At 43.4% G+C, this 17393-nt stretch overlaps 1 protein-coding gene across 1 annotated transcript in view; it reads right to left on the bottom strand.

The window, feature by feature from the left end:
• Nucleotides 1-2412: 2412 nt before the first annotated feature.
• BTBD11 (BTB (POZ) domain containing 11) overlaps nt 2413-17393 on the bottom strand; it is a gene marked incomplete at its 5' end in the record, with an annotated part of 60391 nt that continues 45410 nt past the window's right edge. The window contains 6 exons of the mRNA XM_008942112.1: nt 2413-2622; nt 7294-7407; nt 10485-10553; nt 11511-11592; nt 13291-13393; nt 14223-14328. Of these exons, the coding sequence (XP_008940360.1) occupies nt 2413-2622; nt 7294-7407; nt 10485-10553; nt 11511-11592; nt 13291-13393; nt 14223-14328 (684 nt within the window). The remainder of the gene's footprint in view (nt 2623-7293; nt 7408-10484; nt 10554-11510; nt 11593-13290; nt 13394-14222; nt 14329-17393) is intronic.

Genomic DNA, 17393 nt, shown 5'->3' with positions numbered 1-17393 from the left:
CTGAAAGAAAACCAGTGAATGTTACCACAGATGCTCTCAATTCATCAGAACGACTAGCACAGAGTTATCAGTGTTTCTTTCCTAATGAGTCCCAGGCAGGTTCCTAAAAATGCTCAAGACATCACCTTCACAGGGCAGTCTGAACACACAGGACTCTACATCCTCCTACCAAAGCACAGGTAGCATTTGAGCTAAAAACAGGGGCACAACACCTGAGGCTATCATTATAGCATTAGATGCTGGACTGCCTATCCACAGGTACACCTGGGGCCACGTTTCCCAGAAAACCTATTTTGCCTATGGATGTATGTGTACACAACTTCTGATGACTTTGTTGGGCACTATGCACATATCCAAGGGAAGAATTTTATTAACATGACTATTGTTTGAAAAACTTTGCTATTTTAAAACATGAAGCTGTGGGATGAGGTCTGCTCCTATCTTGTTATCATTGGCATGGAAAGATGGGTTTCCATGGATGAGGAGGCATACTGAAAGAGAACAAGCATCTGTCCATGTTGCTGTTGCATCAACCATGGTCTCGCTTCTCTGAGACTGCAGCATTCACACAGAAGTTGCCATTAGCTAAACACTGCAAGCAACATCTCGTGTGAGCATCTACTACGCTGAAAAAAAAAGTCTAAGTGACTGACACGCTGTGCCTGTGACATTAGTGGCAGTTTGGGTATTTTTGTTCTTTGTTGCAGAAACTGTAGAGGCTTTACAAGACCAAACATACAGGAGAGTTTACACCTCAGAGTCATAAAACAGCTTCCTACCGTGTTGATAACTAAAGCCAAAACTGTTCTCTGAGTATGCCAAAAGCTATCAAACTGGAAGAGCACCTGATGTAGATACTTCAGCAAAAGAACGAGAGGTTAACATGCACTGTCAAAATAAAACTTCCCAAGTCTGAACTAGGCACAGTTTCTGAATGACATGTTAGAAAATAAATACATTAATGTCACTTTGATATGGAGAAGGCAACATTTTTGCCTACTTCTTGCTGTGGTTATGAGAGACAGAGCATCAGTAATGTTCTGTCACGTAGCAGATTTGTCTTGCTAACAATATGCTGCAAAATAAATGAAGCTTTGACATTAAACCAGCCCCGCTGCTCCGCCATCCCAACCCTGCATTGTAGATAACCTATACATTCTCAGGATACAGCGAGAAATCATTCTACAGTACATATTTAATTATAAGTTAAAAAAAGTCGAACTTGGACACAATCTCTGGCCGGTAGCAAAGTATTGACACGTTACTGAAGTAAAGATCTGTTATTACCCCTTCACTGTAACAGAGAGAAATCAGCATCTCGAGAAGGGTCTCCAGGGGTATCACAACACAACCAGTCGCACCAAATAAAAAAATATGCTAATTTCACAAATGAAGTTTGACAAGAAGTAACATTGCATTTGTCTTGGCAAAATGAAGCACAAACGTAACATTTCACAGGTACAGTTACCATGCAAATGCATGTTGAGTTTCTAATTGTTTTTAACTCCAAATCACGAGTAGCATGCAGTTCTCCTGGCCCCCCCCCAACTACTGTATTAGAGATAGTCTGGGTAATGTACCTCTTTGGCGTAACCATAGCCCATTAGGCAAGATTATACCACCCTAGGAAAGAATACAAGCAAAACTTGGTCATATGTATGTTTACACAATGTACATTTTACCATTTAAAAAAACCCAAAACATGTTACATAGATTCTCAAACACAGCTCTGTTGAAAATTAAATTTTAAGCTTAAGAAATAGTTCTTAAACTACAAGGCCACCCCATTATTTTTTATGAACAATTTAAAAAGTTCCCACCCCTAAAAATCTGCCAGTAGATCTCCTCAGCTGTAACAGTCTTACCCGCTCTCTAATACAGTTGATCTTTGCTTGTCAGCAATAACAGTTCTTACATTTCTTAAATGAATGAGATAAAGGACTCCAGGATAGATATAGTTCTTAGATGTGTAATACTGGAACAAATCCACTTTAAATGATTCAATGTGGGTCAATTCGGGTGTTCCCAGGCACCGCTGCTCAGGCAGGGGCTTCTGCTTTTCACTGATGTGAGTTCTGGCTTTTGGCATCCAGCTCCATGACGTGTGTGTGTGTGCGTGTGTGTTTTCAGCATTTGAGTACAACAGCGATTCACTGGATACTCTTGTACCCTGGTTGCTCACAAACACGGAGCAGCTTTGTTTTCTGTATTCCCTCATCCAAAGGGGGTCGCAGGCCTATTGCAGCACCTTTGGCCAATATAGAACTATTTGGGTGCGAAGTAGAATTTTTTTTTTTTTTTTTTTTTTTTTTTTTTTGTAGCTGTTTAAGCAACTGCAACATGTCTAAGCAACTGCAACAGCAGACTTAACTTGCAGGGTCTTTTATTAGAGGGTTACCAACTTCCTCAGCTTTACACAATGGAGCCCTTTGAAGAAGACAAATGAATTGACTGAATCCTTGTGGCCAACGTCCTCTGTAAGTCCTGTAGTACATTTTGACCAGATGTTTCTCCGTTCTTGTCATACAACAGCTGTTTGAAAGCTTCATTTTCAATGAGGACCATCATATTTTTTAGAAAGTAGCCTTCACAATAGGAAGATAGTTCTGTGACTCCGAGAAACTACAAGAAGTGAAATTAGAATAAGATAACCATTCTGATAAAACCTGCTCAGCAAATACAGTCCACAGGAGCTGCACACAGACAAATACACAAGCTACGCCTTTCAGACTGGCACAGTAACACAGGCACATATGTGGGGAGGACAAGGAGTAAATCAAACAGTAATTTCTGCTGATGACTCTGGTAACATTCCTATGTTATAAGGCTCTGGTTGTTAAGGAAACAAACTTACAAGGGTTGAAACCTTGCTCCTTTGGAAATTGGTGGGAGTTTTACCACAGAGTTCACCAGACCCATGATTTCATGCTAAAAGTTATGCCCTAAAACTACAGGTTTGGGAAAATATACTACAGACCAGGCTTCATAAATGCTATCCTTAGCAAGGATAGGACATACGACTGCAGAAACCTGTCATGCAAAATTTCATGCTTTGAGGAATTTTTGCAGGAGAAGTAGAGGTTGTAAAGCACGTAGTTTGGGGCTGTCAGTACCTCCCTTAGGTTGGACACTGTGTCAGGTTAATAAGCATGGATACTGTAATGTGTGAGCAAACCTTAAATGCATGAGTGAAAACCTATGACCAAACCTTAAATGACCCGTCCTGGTCATCCATCACCCACTGCCAGAGCCTGGAGTCCTACAAAGAGCATAGCTGTGGTATTCCTCTACAGGTGTAATTACAAGCCATGCAAGTGTGGAGAGCAGTGCTCAGCCCACCCTCCCGCCCATCTAAGCTCCCGCTAGGTCCAAGCTCTGAGTAAAGTGGGAACCTTTGCTATGAGGTACAGCCTGAAGGGCCAGAACTGCTGAGGCATTGCATAGTTTGGATCCAGACTTGGAACAACTACACAGCAGTGTTGCCCATCACCTGCTTATCACATTCAGAACTAAGAATGGAAATGGCTAAAAAAATAACAAAACCTGAAAAACACAGATTAGCGCTAGGTAGGACCTACCTGTCTTCCCAAGGAAAATGAATTCATTTAACCTGATTTCAAACCATGCGTGTTTTCATCAAATTATGAGCGCATTATTTTGGATGCAAGTGCATGTGTGAATCTGTATTCCTCTCCATAACACCATCCATCCCTATTTGTTACTTCAATATATTCATGAGACTTAGGAAATAATACACTTTTTTTCTGAGACCTCAATTGCAATCTGTGCAAGTGCTGAGTGTTTTCGGCAGGTATTTAAAACTCCAAATGATTTTGTGGGGAATTTGGGGGCATTAATATAAAACACAACTGCTATCTAGCAGTAAACAATCAATTACCATTATAAATCCAATCTGCCCAGTTACTTCATTTCTTTCTGGAAGTGAAGAACAGTGACAAAGGCTTTGAAAAATTAAACCCTTCAGGTGATACTGATCAAATGATTGCCTTTGTAGATTTTGGGCCCAATGCTGTTTAATATCTTCATAAGTGATCTAAGTAATAAGATCAAGTGTACCCTGATGAAGTTTGCCAATGATACCAAACTGACTGGGGACTGGACACTTCAGATGGGAGAGCCACCCTGTGGGAAGACCTGGATAGGCTGGAAGAATGGGCTAACAAGAACCTTAGGAAGTTCAACAAGGACAAGTGTAAGGTCTTGCACCTGGGAAAACATAATTCAGGAGCACAGCATGGGCTAGGAACTACCCAGCTGGGGAGCAGCTCTGTGGAAAGGGACCTGGGGGTTCTGGTGGACAACAAGCTCAACACGAGTGAACAGTGTTCAAAGTGGCAAAGAAAGCCACCAGGATGCTGGGTTGCATGAACAAGGGCATCACCAGCAGAGATAAAGAAGTCATTGCTCCATTCTACTTAGTGCTTATCAGGCCACACCTGGAATACTGTGGTCAGTTTTGGTCCCTGCTATGCAAAAAAGATGTGGACAGGCTGGAGATGGTCCAGAGAAGGGCCATAAACATCATCAGGGGACTGATGGGAAGCTGCCGTATGAGGAAAGGCTGAGACAACGGGGTTTGTTCATCCTGGAGAAAAAGAAGGCTTAGGGCAGACCTTATCACCATGTTCCAGTATTTAAAGGCTAGCTACAAAGAAGTTGGAGAGTCCCTTTTTACAAGCAGTCACGTGAAAGAGATGAGGGGTAATGAATACAAGTTATTCCTGAAGACAGTTTGATTGAACACAAGAAGAAATTTTTTTTCACTGAAAACGATCAGCCAATGGATTCCTCAACACTGGACACTTTTAAGTTTCAGCTGGACAGGGTGCTGGGCCATCTTGTTGAGATGGTGCTTCTGCCAGGAAAGCCTGGACCAGATGATCTTTGACATCCCTTCCAACCTGGTACTCTGTGATTCTATGTTGCATATTTATGAATGGAAAGTCCATAGGGATGCCACAGATTATTTTAATACTCTCAGCTTTTAAATTGTAAATGTGACCAAATACATGCTGTCTCACCTTCCTACCAGTACTTTACCTCTTTAACCCAAGGTCTCAACCTTTTGTTCCTACGGCTCCTTTCACACAGCTCAGCACCCTGCTAAACACCGTTTTACAGCCTAGGCCACCACCACACATAGCTTTCCAAATCTGTGCTCACTTCACGCTATGCTTCCACCAAATCATATCTTTTTCTCAATCATGATGGTAAAGACTGCGCTCCATGTGTCTCTGGGCCAACCTGCTCACATATCCCCATCTGGAAAGGCACGTTTCAACATTGACTGAGTTCCTGAAGGTCCAGCTGAGCTTGCAAGTAGCAAGGACTAGAAACGGTATCTACAATAGGGAAAAGTTACCAAAGACCTGCTCCTGGCTGATGCAACGGTCCCTGGCTTCAGTGCCTGTTCACCTTATTCCCATCCTCACTGTGGTCTAACACAAGCTTCTTCCACACTTCAGAGAGCAACATGGAAAGGCAGATGGTTGGCTGGCAAGCTGCTCTTGAGCTGCTTGTGAAATCCCCTGGTTCACCAGCACCATCTGGCAGCTTCTGCCAGGTATCGTCTCGTATTCACATAACAAATGAATGAAGCTACTGTGTGGGGGGAGCACTCTGGGCACAATGACCTGTGTTCAGAATCATCACCCGCATGTCACACAGACTGGGAGCAAAAAGATGGGAGTGTCTTCTCTGCTATGCAGCATATAGAGAGAGCTGAACTAGCTTTCAATGTGCGAGTTCAGATCCCAGAAAACTTCTAGCTAGAGTAGTTTAAAGCTCAGCCCTGGTATCTTACTGGAAGCAGGGAGAGTTAGCCCATGCAGAGCTCTAGGGTGATGTGGCTTAACTAATTCCAGAAGTGAAGATTTCATTCAGAGCCAGCTTGGCTATCTCTGCAATGCACTACTCACGTCAGCGCTAGCATGACCCTGGCTGTAAAAGCCTCTCAAGTACACGGCTTCTGCTGCCTCTATTTGGAACTGCAGGCAGAAATAACTTGCAGGCTGGGGCCCTTACAAGCAAACAAGGAGCGGGACTTAGCCACTTGGTTTGTTCTGTCTCAGCATGAGCAGTGTCAAGTCCCTCAGACAGGTCTAAAGCTCTGTGAACTTTCTTCAGTCAGGATGTAAACAACAGACACATTTCACAATTCAAAGAAAGCATGTGATTTTAAAACAAAATGATTCAGTTTACTGCTAGTAACAGTAATACAAATCAATAAGTTCCTTTCAAACAATTCCTGCACTGCTGAGCTTTTTTCCTATTACAATAAACGTAATAGTACCTGCAGATACCCCTCATTTCTTACTCATTTTACAGGTGGAACTTTATACTACTTGAAACACTGATTGCACGTTATCTGTATGTCAAGACCTAACATTACTACTCTCTGTAGGAAATACTGATGATGGGAATGGAGGTCAGATCTGCAGGGGTTTGGAGCAATCTGCAGCATTACTCTGTTCAATCAAACCTCCGTGTCACCTTGCACCATTTTATCTTCCATATAAACCACATAAGTTATAGAAAAAAACATCTAAGGAATGCTTTAAAAATATTTCATTCAATTATTTGTGTATCATTTCCATCTTCTGACTGAAAGACTAACTACTAAGCACACAAGAGGAGGAGAAAAACTGAAACTAATCAATGTTCAGCCACCTCCACCACTGAGCAAAAATAGGTTTTCTAGGTCAAAAAAATGCCATAATTTTATGCTAATGACTCAGGCCCCTTCACAAAGAAAGTAAATAATTTGATTTCAATAAGTAGCCGTGAATCTCTCCTCCCCAAGACAAAATTCTCATTACCACCCTCGAACGGCTCGGAGATGCTGCACTTCGACAATGTGGCATTTTTATATATTGACAAGCTGCCACTAGGACTGAGAGTATCACCCCAGTGGGCTTCAGGCAGGAGGAGAGAGGAAACTGTAATGGGAAGATGCAGCTCGGGAGGTGAAACAGAGGTGTCTTATTCAATAAGGTGACTCCTGGTGAGTAACTCAGCAGTTTGAGTTGCCATGATAATGGATGGGTCTGCCACATGGTGGTACACTCAAGTGGAGTTTGAAGCACTTAGAGAAGGGGGTGAGCAGTTGCCACAGCTGCTTTTACACTCCATGGTTTGGGACTGTCACTGTGCTATTAGTCCCAGTAAATGAGGAATCTTAGATAAATAACAAACTATCACTACTTATCATAAAACTGACCTACAAGTATGACGACAGACACATAACATAAAAGCATATGTGGTTATTTTTACCTTGGCATGATTATAAATATCCACGCAGTTTTCTGTGTTAATGCTTTTTGCGCAAATGATCTCACAGTGCCGTTGTAAAGCTTCAAGCTGGAAAAATTTAGCAGCAGAGAGAAGCTAAAAAAAAGAAGCAAGAAAAAATTGTCAAAACTGCTGAGCGATACAGAATCAGAGCTTCCTTCTTACTGTTTCATTGTATTTTTTTCTCTGCCCCTGCTTCAGCATGAAAGTACTGACAAACAGTCAGAATGAGAAGATTGCTCAGTTGCTTCAACCCTTCGCTGTCCCCTCTTGATCACACTGTGGGAAGCTGTATATGGAGAAACCACCACGGGCTGCTCAGATCCGCGTGCGGAATGGTATAGGGTGGTGGGTGAGAGACAAAAAGGCAATGGCAGCTTGGAGTATCTTTTGTCACTCTGCAAGGAGGGGTCTGCAATTGCATCCCAGGAAAAGAAGGGTTTGGTTCAGCTGCTCCCCAAGCTCTGGCTGAAAAAGAGGGCTGGATGTGAGGCGGTCAGAAGAAGGGCCAGGACCAAAAGTACAGCGGAATTCAAATCAGATGATGACGACCACCCCGGGCAGTCTTAAAAACCTAAAGAGGCAATAAACCTCAAATCTGTCACCTCAGCAGGCTCAAGGAAATGGAGTCAGGTCTATACGCTCCTTGCTCTAGCTCATGAGCAGCAGTAAGGTCATGTCTGGGCCATGGGCACTGGAACACTGTCTGTCTCCATGTTACTCCAGGGAGTGGGTGCACAGAAGGATACAGCGCAAAGGTGGGAGCCAGCTTGGTGCGAGGCACTGCCTAGTTAGCACTCATGTTAGTGTCATGTGTCTGTATCGCTGCACCGCCACGGTTCTCCTGGACCAGGGCTCAAGCTGACCTCCCTCTTTGGCCCTGCATCCACTCTATGGATCTACTACCTGGACTGGCACTGCCTTGGGATCTCTGCACACCACTGTACACTTTGGGTATGAACTGAAGCCTGTGGGGTTAAAATGGCTTAAATTTTGAGTTCTCCAACTGATTTCAGTAGTACTAAGATCTCCCCTATTTCCACCTTTCTGTCCTTTTACATCAGGGAAAAGGAATTTCATTTTTTTGTCTTTCCATGGTAGGCCATTGCCTCTGGCTCCTTGTTCTGGCTTAGGAAGCAGGTTGGGGTTCTTCACTGCTTGACAGCTTGCTCTAACCCAGTCAGGTCTCTTAGGCCAAGCTGTTCAGATGTTCAGGTATTTATACAGCCCTTATCATCTAGGACTGCATAATAAAAAACTATCCTGTGAATCCCAAAAGGACTCTCATGCTGCTAGGTTGAAGCACTGGGGAACAAAACCTTGAAACTTCCATGACATTCTGACTTCTCCTGCACAGCCTGCTCAAGCTCTGCTTTAAGCCCATAAATAAATCCAAGTGCTGTAAATCTGCAGTGCTGATGTGATAGCAGCCAGCTGGCCCCAATTATGAGTTGCAGCAAAGATTTCTGTAGAGTATTTCTGGTGCTTCTTGTTCTCATATTTGTAATAAGGCAAGCTGCTAAATGCGGTTTTGAAAGATAAAGCCAAATCCTATTCCAGCTGCCTTTGTGGCTCAAGCAGTCACGTGCTGGTTTGTAATTACTTTAAACGGTGAGGAACCGTGGCCAGATCTCTTATCAACAGATCAATCAATCAGTCATACATTCTTGAGTCACAGAAGTTTTGAGATGTCACAAAAGTAGAGCAAGCAGCCAGCTGAACTGCAGCACAAGCTTTTTAACAGCCTAGGTGATAACACACACATCTCTATAAAGCCATTGCACTACCTAGTCTAAGACTCCTTATTTCAGACATTTGGGAGTTTCTTTCAAAACTATGAGTGAAATAGGAAATCAGTGATTCTCCCCTATAAAGCTCAGAAAGTCCAAGTGGGTATGCTTAGTTAAAAATCCACCACCTGTACTGGAGAGGGACAATTTCACTCCTGACCAGTTCCATCCTCTGGCTGACAGCACAGTTGGTTCAGATGTCCTTGTACCCCACAGAGTTGATTGGTCACTTGTACCCCACAGAAGAGTTGCTCCCAATTTTTGGTTAGCCGTACTTTGGTAAAAGTACAGATGACACACACAGATGCCCCAGACAACAGTGTCACAGGGACAGACTAAACAATGTAGGCAACAATAAACATCACAGTGCCAGACTATTATCTGTATACTGACAGTTACCAGCTGCTTAAGCAGCTCAGATTTTAGTATTTACTGTCCTGTATTCTTTTTGGCTGCTATAATTTGGTGATTGTAAACAGGAAAACTCCTTGAATGACTATCAAGAATTTGCTCAAATATCTCTTAGTTTTGTTTAGTTGGAGTTGTTAGACTGATGTTAGCTGGCAATGACAGCACACAGTGTTGGGAAAAGGGTGACTTAACAACCATATAGGCTAAGGATGTGTGGCTACACTGAAGACTCAGTCAGCAACAGTCGCTTTGGTTTGGCTTTTGCAAACAGGCCCAATGGCACTGGATGTTTTGCACGCTGTGAGAAAGGGGCAAAGAAGTCTCTGTATCAGGGAGCAGCTTAAGGCTTTATTCAGAACTGACAGTTACATGCTTGAAATTGAACTGAACTGTGACTCCAGTGGGATTTCTCTGATTGTTAAAGCCAGGTACATGCTCAAGAATTTTCCTGAGTGAGGAGCCAAACTGGATGCTTTTACGCTGCTGACACAGGGCTGGACACTTAAGCCTGAGCTAATAAACCAAAAGTAAGAGAGTGGCAGAGAGAAGCTGACCAGCCCAGCTGGAGCAGAGCACTCACCTACCAGGCTGAGACAGAGAGGATGGCATACCATGCTGCCGGGGCTTGCTTCCAGATTTTGGTAACACCAGTTTTGCATTTTCTGGAAGGAGCCTCTCAAAGTATCTAACTAGGTGTTTTTATTTCAGATACTTGCATGGCTTGAAGATCATATTTTTTTTACTCCTTCTCTGACAGCCAGTTTCACACTGGCAAAAGTCACCATAGTGGGTGACTGGCAGAGGAGGAGACTGAGTGTCTCCTGCAGGACTGCAGATAGCCTGGGCACTCTGGGTGAGTGCTGGCTCTTACAGGAGAGCTCATGTCTTGCCCAATGGCCACATGCCCTTGGGTGAATGATACACACATCACTTTGCATTGCTCCCACTGCAATTAAGATAAATGTCTCTTACCTCCATAATTTCATTATTTTTAATCAGGAGTGATTCTGCACCTCCATAATAAAGATACTGCATAACCAGCTGTAATAAAACAAAGGGAGTGTTTATAAAAAGCAATCCAAGACACCAGGGAACAGGGGGTGATGTAAAGGTTGTAGGAAAAACTCAAGGCTCTCCAACACCACCAAAGATTTGTAGATAAAACTGGCCTAAGCCTCCTGATTTCAAGACATATTTGTTTACTCTCTCTCTGCACAGTTCAATATTTCCTTCTCGCAGGTAGTCTAGCATCCCAACCCTCACTAGCCACACTGTCTGGACTTTCTGGTGATCTCCAAACAATTTGCAGCTAATTAATTAATTCTGAATTTTCAATGTATTTCCCATTATGTTCAGTACCTTATTGATTCAGGAAAATATAGCATATATAATGCCTGTTCCCTTATTCTTCCCCTGGTGATGGCATCATACCTTCACCTGGCTGTGTGTGGGCATTCACGGATGATGAAAAAGAGTGGGGGAGGCTTTGCCCTGTAAGATGAGCCAGCTCAGGTCCCTCTGCAGTGAGCTTCCAGCAACACTAAAGTTACTGTAGGCAGCCGTGAATTATCTGCAGTGGCAACAGGCAATACATGGAACTGCTCGAGCTCAGACTCAAGTAAAGGGAAGCGTATACATGGACATGCTACAGATATAGAAAAAGCAGGCTCTGAATTTTCACAGCAAAAAAATGATTGAACAATACTGCTAGGGAAGGGAATGAACGGTGTTTCTTCCAAGCCTGTCCATTAAATACAGAAGAGCCAACAAGAGAAAAAAGAAATAAGTGAAATGCATACTATTGTATCTTGTCGGGCAGGACATCTGCAATCAACAGCACTCTGCAGCTCCGGGCCTGAATGGAGATGAAGCCTGAGCTCATGAAACCACTGCTCTGAGCTACATCTTCACCAAATACATACATACTAATTTGGACAGAGTGCATATGATGTTCCTATTACATGTTCCGTTCAAATTCAATGTGAGAACTGACTTTACCTGAAAGATAGGGTACTTCACGTAGTTGATCTCAATACAAGTACTATCAGATGAGGGCTTGCTAGACAGCAATGCTTTAAACCTAAACAAAAAGGAGCAAGTTTGAAATACCAGCCCAATTATCTCTGTGGAAAAGTACGGCAAAGTGGAAGGACAGCATCAGCTCTTGCAAAAACAGTACACTGAAATGAATGGATGTATCACCCAGAAGCATCAAGATTTGGGCACTGACATAAAATAAAGTTCAAACCAAAAGGAAGAAGCCTCTCCTTTAGGAGATTTCAAATTGAAATTTCAGAAAAATGAATATCACAATAGAATAAAAAGTACATAGGAAATCCAGATTCTGTAATGATGCTACATGATCATTTAGGAACACTTGCAACATTTAAAAACCGCGTATCTTTTTTGAAGGAGATAAATTTTGGTCTATGTCCATTATGCTGCTTTAAAAAATGTTTTTGACCAAAATATTAAAACAACCACAGCAAGACTTTCTATGCTTCTGTGCAGGCTCAATACAATTGTGTAAGACGAGGCAGGAGAGAAAACGGGATAGGTTGCTGTTCTCTGATTATGAAAACCTGAAATTCAGACACAAGTTTGAGGAAAAAAACCACATTATAAGTTAAGTGCAGATTTATGTGAGGTATATACATATGCAGCAATCAATTTCTCAAAATCAGATATTCCCATTTGATCAAAAGGTGAAAATGGGAATGTGCTGTCAGAAACATCTGTCCTTATATGTGCTCTTTTTGATAATTCATCTGACCATATAGTGGTAGTGCAAAGCTTGGCTTATCTAGCAAGACCAGCATTTGCTGGATGGCAACCTTTTCCCTACCACGACTGCATCTTGTTAATTAAAATATGGGTAAAAATTGATTTACTTTTACTAGTGTCAAACTCAATTACAAACACAATTTAGTAGGTTTAAAGCTGAGTCTGGAATGTGTTTGTACCTCTACCAATAAGCTTTATAGCAAAATATCCATTTCTTAATTGAAGACAGGGTCAGATACTGTAGTTGCTTTATGCAGATCTCTTTGCTTGGTGCTGTGGGTTGGCAGCATGTCTAGCATCAATTCCCACATTGCTTGAACTACCCAAACCACACTTTATGTCCTTATATTAAATGTCCACATTTTGAAAAAAGCTCTTATGGAGGGTCAGCTAAATTTGTTTAAAAACACACCTTTCATTATAAAGCTGCAAGCAAATATGGTTTGTGAGCAACTTTAAAGATGGGATGAGCTGGATAACCCATGTCCAGCCTTCTGTGCACAGGGAACAGACTATAAATACTGCCTTTGGCTATAGTACAATAGTTTTATAGTTATTTAATTTTATTTAAAAAATGTCAAATGCTGCCCATGAATTATGTGATAGCAGTTTGTTTCTCCTGGAGACCGCCTACACCAATGGAAGGCAGGATTTAGCCACTCGTAGGATACATGATTATTAAGAATCAAAATATTAAGCTTCCTCTATGTTTAAGAGCTGGATGCAGCAACAAGCTCCATGCAAATGTGCCTCAGTGGAATGAAGTCAGATGCATGGCCAGAAGCACGGATCATTCAGTGAATGGGGATCTAGTGATGGGAGCATTTGCTAAATGTCCTGCAGATATACCAGAAACATGCCACTATGTTCTGCTTAGGAAAATCTTGAAGATTGGGTCACTAGCCCTCGAAGAATCTTAACAGCAGAAAATGCAAAACAAAACCACAAAATCAAATACTATTGTTGTTAAAGACCAGAAATATCTATATTTTACCTTGGTGATGCAGTAAATAGCAACACTCTATGTGCATAAAATGGTCTTCCTTCCACCAGAAATGTAACATCTGACATCTCTTTGTTATTAAGAAAATGGGGATCTAGAATGACAAAAAAAAACAAAACAAAAAACAAAACAAAAAACAAACAAACAAACAAAAAAAACTTTAGTTTGGAAGAAGTCATGAGCACACAGAATATTTTCCTTTTCTGAGAAAAGGAGACAACAATGTAAAAAGATATTGTTTTTAACGAGTAAATCCCATAAAGTAAAACCTATTTGGACAAAAGCCCCCTAGACAGCTATGTGGTTTGGACAAAGGGAATTCAAAGCTCTGAAGTCCACAATGACGTTTGCTGAGAGCCAAGTTGTCCCCACTGTGCAGAGCTGGCACAGCCCCCCAGCTCTGCTACTCCAAGCAAACTGCAGCTGAAGGGGTGCTGGAGGGCCCTACACTCACCTACACCCTATTACGCCCCTCTCCCTGTGTGGGGTTGTCTTCATGCTGAGGGGAAGAGGGTCCTCAAAAACCGCTCAGGTCTTCTCCCAGTCACACGGGAACAAGCTGGGCCCTGTCAGCAGGGCTGGGAGGGCTGTGCCACCGTGGCACCACCTGCAGCCAGCCATGCTGGTTTCAGACGTGGCCAGATGTTTGTCTCTGGGCCCCAGGCTGGGGTCCCAGCCTAATCAGCAACGCAGACAAATCTCTGCAGATTTATGGTCACACTGTAACACACCTGACGACCCTCCTGATTTCAGCGGGTGTTTCAGGTCAGGCTAAATATTACGTCCTTCCTTTTTCTAGGTCTGCTTTTCAAACTCGTTTTTCTCTGGCACATGACCCCTCCCCTGCCAAGCACCCAGCCAGCGTTGCAGACTTTCCACAGCTCTCCTTGGAGGACCAGCAAGTGTCTTCAAGTCACGCTTACCTAGGCGAGAGGTCTGCTTGCGCTTAATTTCAACGAGCTTTGGAATAGGGTAGGGTCCATAGCAATGAGTGAAAATGACAGAGAGCTGCTGGCTGATCACTTCATTCTAAGCAAAAGAAAACAAATACATGCAATGTAAGCTTTGTAGCAAAGTTGAGACCAGTGTGCAAAGGAGATGTTATGTTGTCCACACGACTTGCCTGTTTTGAAGCCAAAGAATGTGACTGCTGAAGCTTTATTAAAATTCAGATCTTAGGATTATCAGTTTTTGTTAGGAACTGCAATTCTCATTTACTTTGATTGCTATGTCTCTTGTAGGAATCAGTTAAAATGAAAAGTCCTTTCCTTGGACCAAAGGTCCTCCTTTTCTAAGAAACTCCATAGCTCCTGTCCCCTCCACAGAAACAAAGCTCCTTTACAAGAGCAATTTAATTTCATTTGCAAACCTAATGTAGTGGAAAATGACTTTTTGTCTCTCTAGAAAACGGTCATTTGGTCACATTTCAGAAACTCAGAGCTACAAAACAGATAAAGCTGCACAGCCCTCATGCATTTCTAAGCATAACAGTCTCACAGACACAGACACCCTCCCTTGCAGAGTGACAGAAGCATCACAGTATGCTACTGCATCTCCTTATTCAATCCCATAGGTTTCATTAAACTGCTCTTACACTGCTGGCAACAGCTTGGTGAAGTGCTGGGGTTAAACCCCCATCCCTGAATGAGGGTTGGCATAGGGATGATGTCCAAAACCAGGCAAGAAAGACCCTCCTGATTGATTTTCACCCAGGGTCTGGCCAGCCTTGGGTGGGAACTGATGAGGAGAGCACCAGCAGGTGCCCCTGCCTTCCACAGTAACTTGTAGGTGGGACAAGAGGCCACCTCTATAAGAGCTGACTCTGTTTGCAGTGGGGTTGGGAGGTCTGCTTATGCTGTGGATGTGCTGTGTGGGGATTGTAGTTATTGAAAGGGCTCCCTGAGTCTTCAGAGCAAGTGCAGCTCCCAGCACGGTGGGGCAAGATGATGAATCTCTCTCTGGGGAACTACTACATAATTGGACTCCTTGTCTGGCTGGTTCCACCTACCATGGTATGGTTCCTTCACCAGCCTGCTCCCTTCTTCACGTAATGTGTTGTGAGTGAGTGCATTAACTTATTCCTCCCTCCAGTGGTTGGGCAACTTGGATCTCTGGTGTATGACTTAAGAGTGGAGGAAGGACTTTGGTTGCTGGTTTGCCCATTACTGATAATATCCTTCCATGTTGGGCAAGTGGTGGTCAGCAGAAGACCTGGGCACCACTGTCCTAAGGAAGCCACCAGATGTTCAGAGAACCAGACCTGGTCCCTGGCCTTACCCATTTTTGACCAGACTCCAGGGGAAAGGTACCCACAGACCACTTTCCTAAGCAACTTGAGTATCTGTATGCCTAAGCTGCAAGGATAGTGAAAAGGACTCAGTGCTTAACTACCTAAGACACAGCCAAAAGCAGGATATAAAAGCTTTTGCAAATGTTACCCTAGTCTTTGCTGTTACCCGGAGCAGGTCTAGCGAGTTCAGTGGTGCCGTGTGGCATGATTCAAGGTGACATCTTTTAACTACCCTGTTGGTTAGTGATTCCCTTCCACACCAGCAAACTGTGGGAAGGTGAGGCACTTGGATATGAGAGGGTCCAAGGCCAAGGAAATAAGCAGGTGAAGGCAAAAAAAAAAAAAAAAATAATCCATGAGAAGTGTAGATGTTATACTAAAAATAACTCCAAGCTCATAGAGCAGAAATTGAAGCTTTCCTTTCTCTGAGCACAGTTTGCTCAATTCTAGCAGCAGTGCTTCTTAAATCCCACGAGGGAGGAGGAGGAGTGGCAGAGATCCTGTAATGACTCCCTTACTGCATCTAATCAAATGGGATGGGAAAGGGTAGAGCTGTGCTGTGCCCTCACAGGCACATGCTGATGTCAAAGGAAATTACACGCGCTCGCCTGCAGGCAGAAGTTGGCTCCTATTACTATGTCAGATGTAGCACTGAAAGAAATGCTAAGATAAGAGAAATACTGATCCTAAGAGACACCATTTAGCATGGTGCAGAGACCAGCCCTTAGAGAAGGGCTCACCACTGTGCCTCTGAGACAAGGAGGATGTGTCGCACCAGGAGCATCTCTCTCTTCAGCATCTTCCAGCTGGAGCTCTGCAAAGCACTTCACAAAGGGAATGAATCACAGGGCGAAGAGAAAAGGAAGATTTAAGGCCAGATTTAAAGAAGGAAGTGACTCAGCTGCCGAGGGGGCTGAGGGGGAGAGCTCTAGACAGACAGGGCAGAAAGAGCAATTGCTTTTCTTCTCGGAAGGGCTGTGCCAAAGCGCCACTGCCGCCTGAGTCAGGCAGGGAGGAATGTGTCTGGGGGAATGCTGATTACCAGCAGGGCAGCTCCCAGTTGGATCCTGCAGACACTAAGAAGTCAGTAAACACAACAGAGGATGGGGACAATTTTGCAGTTCAGAGCAGAGGGAAGCTTCTGGAGAGGAGAGGTGTAATTGGAAGCCCAACACTCACCTTTACCTGCAGTGAATAAAAGCAGAGTAACTGCACTAAAGAGAATAGCTACTGACAGCTCCCTCTTGAATCTGCTGGGGTGCAGATGTCTATGCCACCAAGGTTTTATTTAGTGAGTCTATGAACTCAGCAGTCCAAGCCACAGATGTGCCTGGGTGATAGCTTTTTAAAAAACCACACATACATCAATGAAGACAACACATCTCCTCCTTCAGTGGTGCCCTTGAGGAGACACTGATGGAAAAGCTGGAGGTCTCACTTACCAATTTGGGCTATGGCACTGTGTACCAGGACATCCAGGTGCTCCAAGACTGGGGAATAAGAGGCCAAATCTAGTCACACAGGTGGGAGAAGAGGATCCCTTCTCATAACTCCAGCCAACATGGTTAACGGGTTGTGCACACGGACAACCCCATGGGAGCCTGCCTACACATGTGAAGTGCTGCCAGCTCCTTGGGTCAGCACTGGGGCAAGAACCCTGTGGTGTGCAGATACAAGCCTATTATAAAGCTATCTTGCCAGTGACTGCCCACAAAACCTGTGAAAAACCTGGTGCACACCAAGCTCTAATCAGCTCAAGATGTGACACATTCACAACAGATGCTTAAAAACCCTGAAACAAAAA

Source organism: Merops nubicus, unplaced genomic scaffold, assembly GCF_000691845.1.
Source record: "Merops nubicus isolate BGI_N331 unplaced genomic scaffold, ASM69184v1 scaffold3436, whole genome shotgun sequence".
Taxonomy (NCBI): Eukaryota; Metazoa; Chordata; class Aves; order Coraciiformes; family Meropidae; genus Merops; species Merops nubicus.
This window is presented reverse-complemented; position numbering and strand designations above follow the sequence as displayed.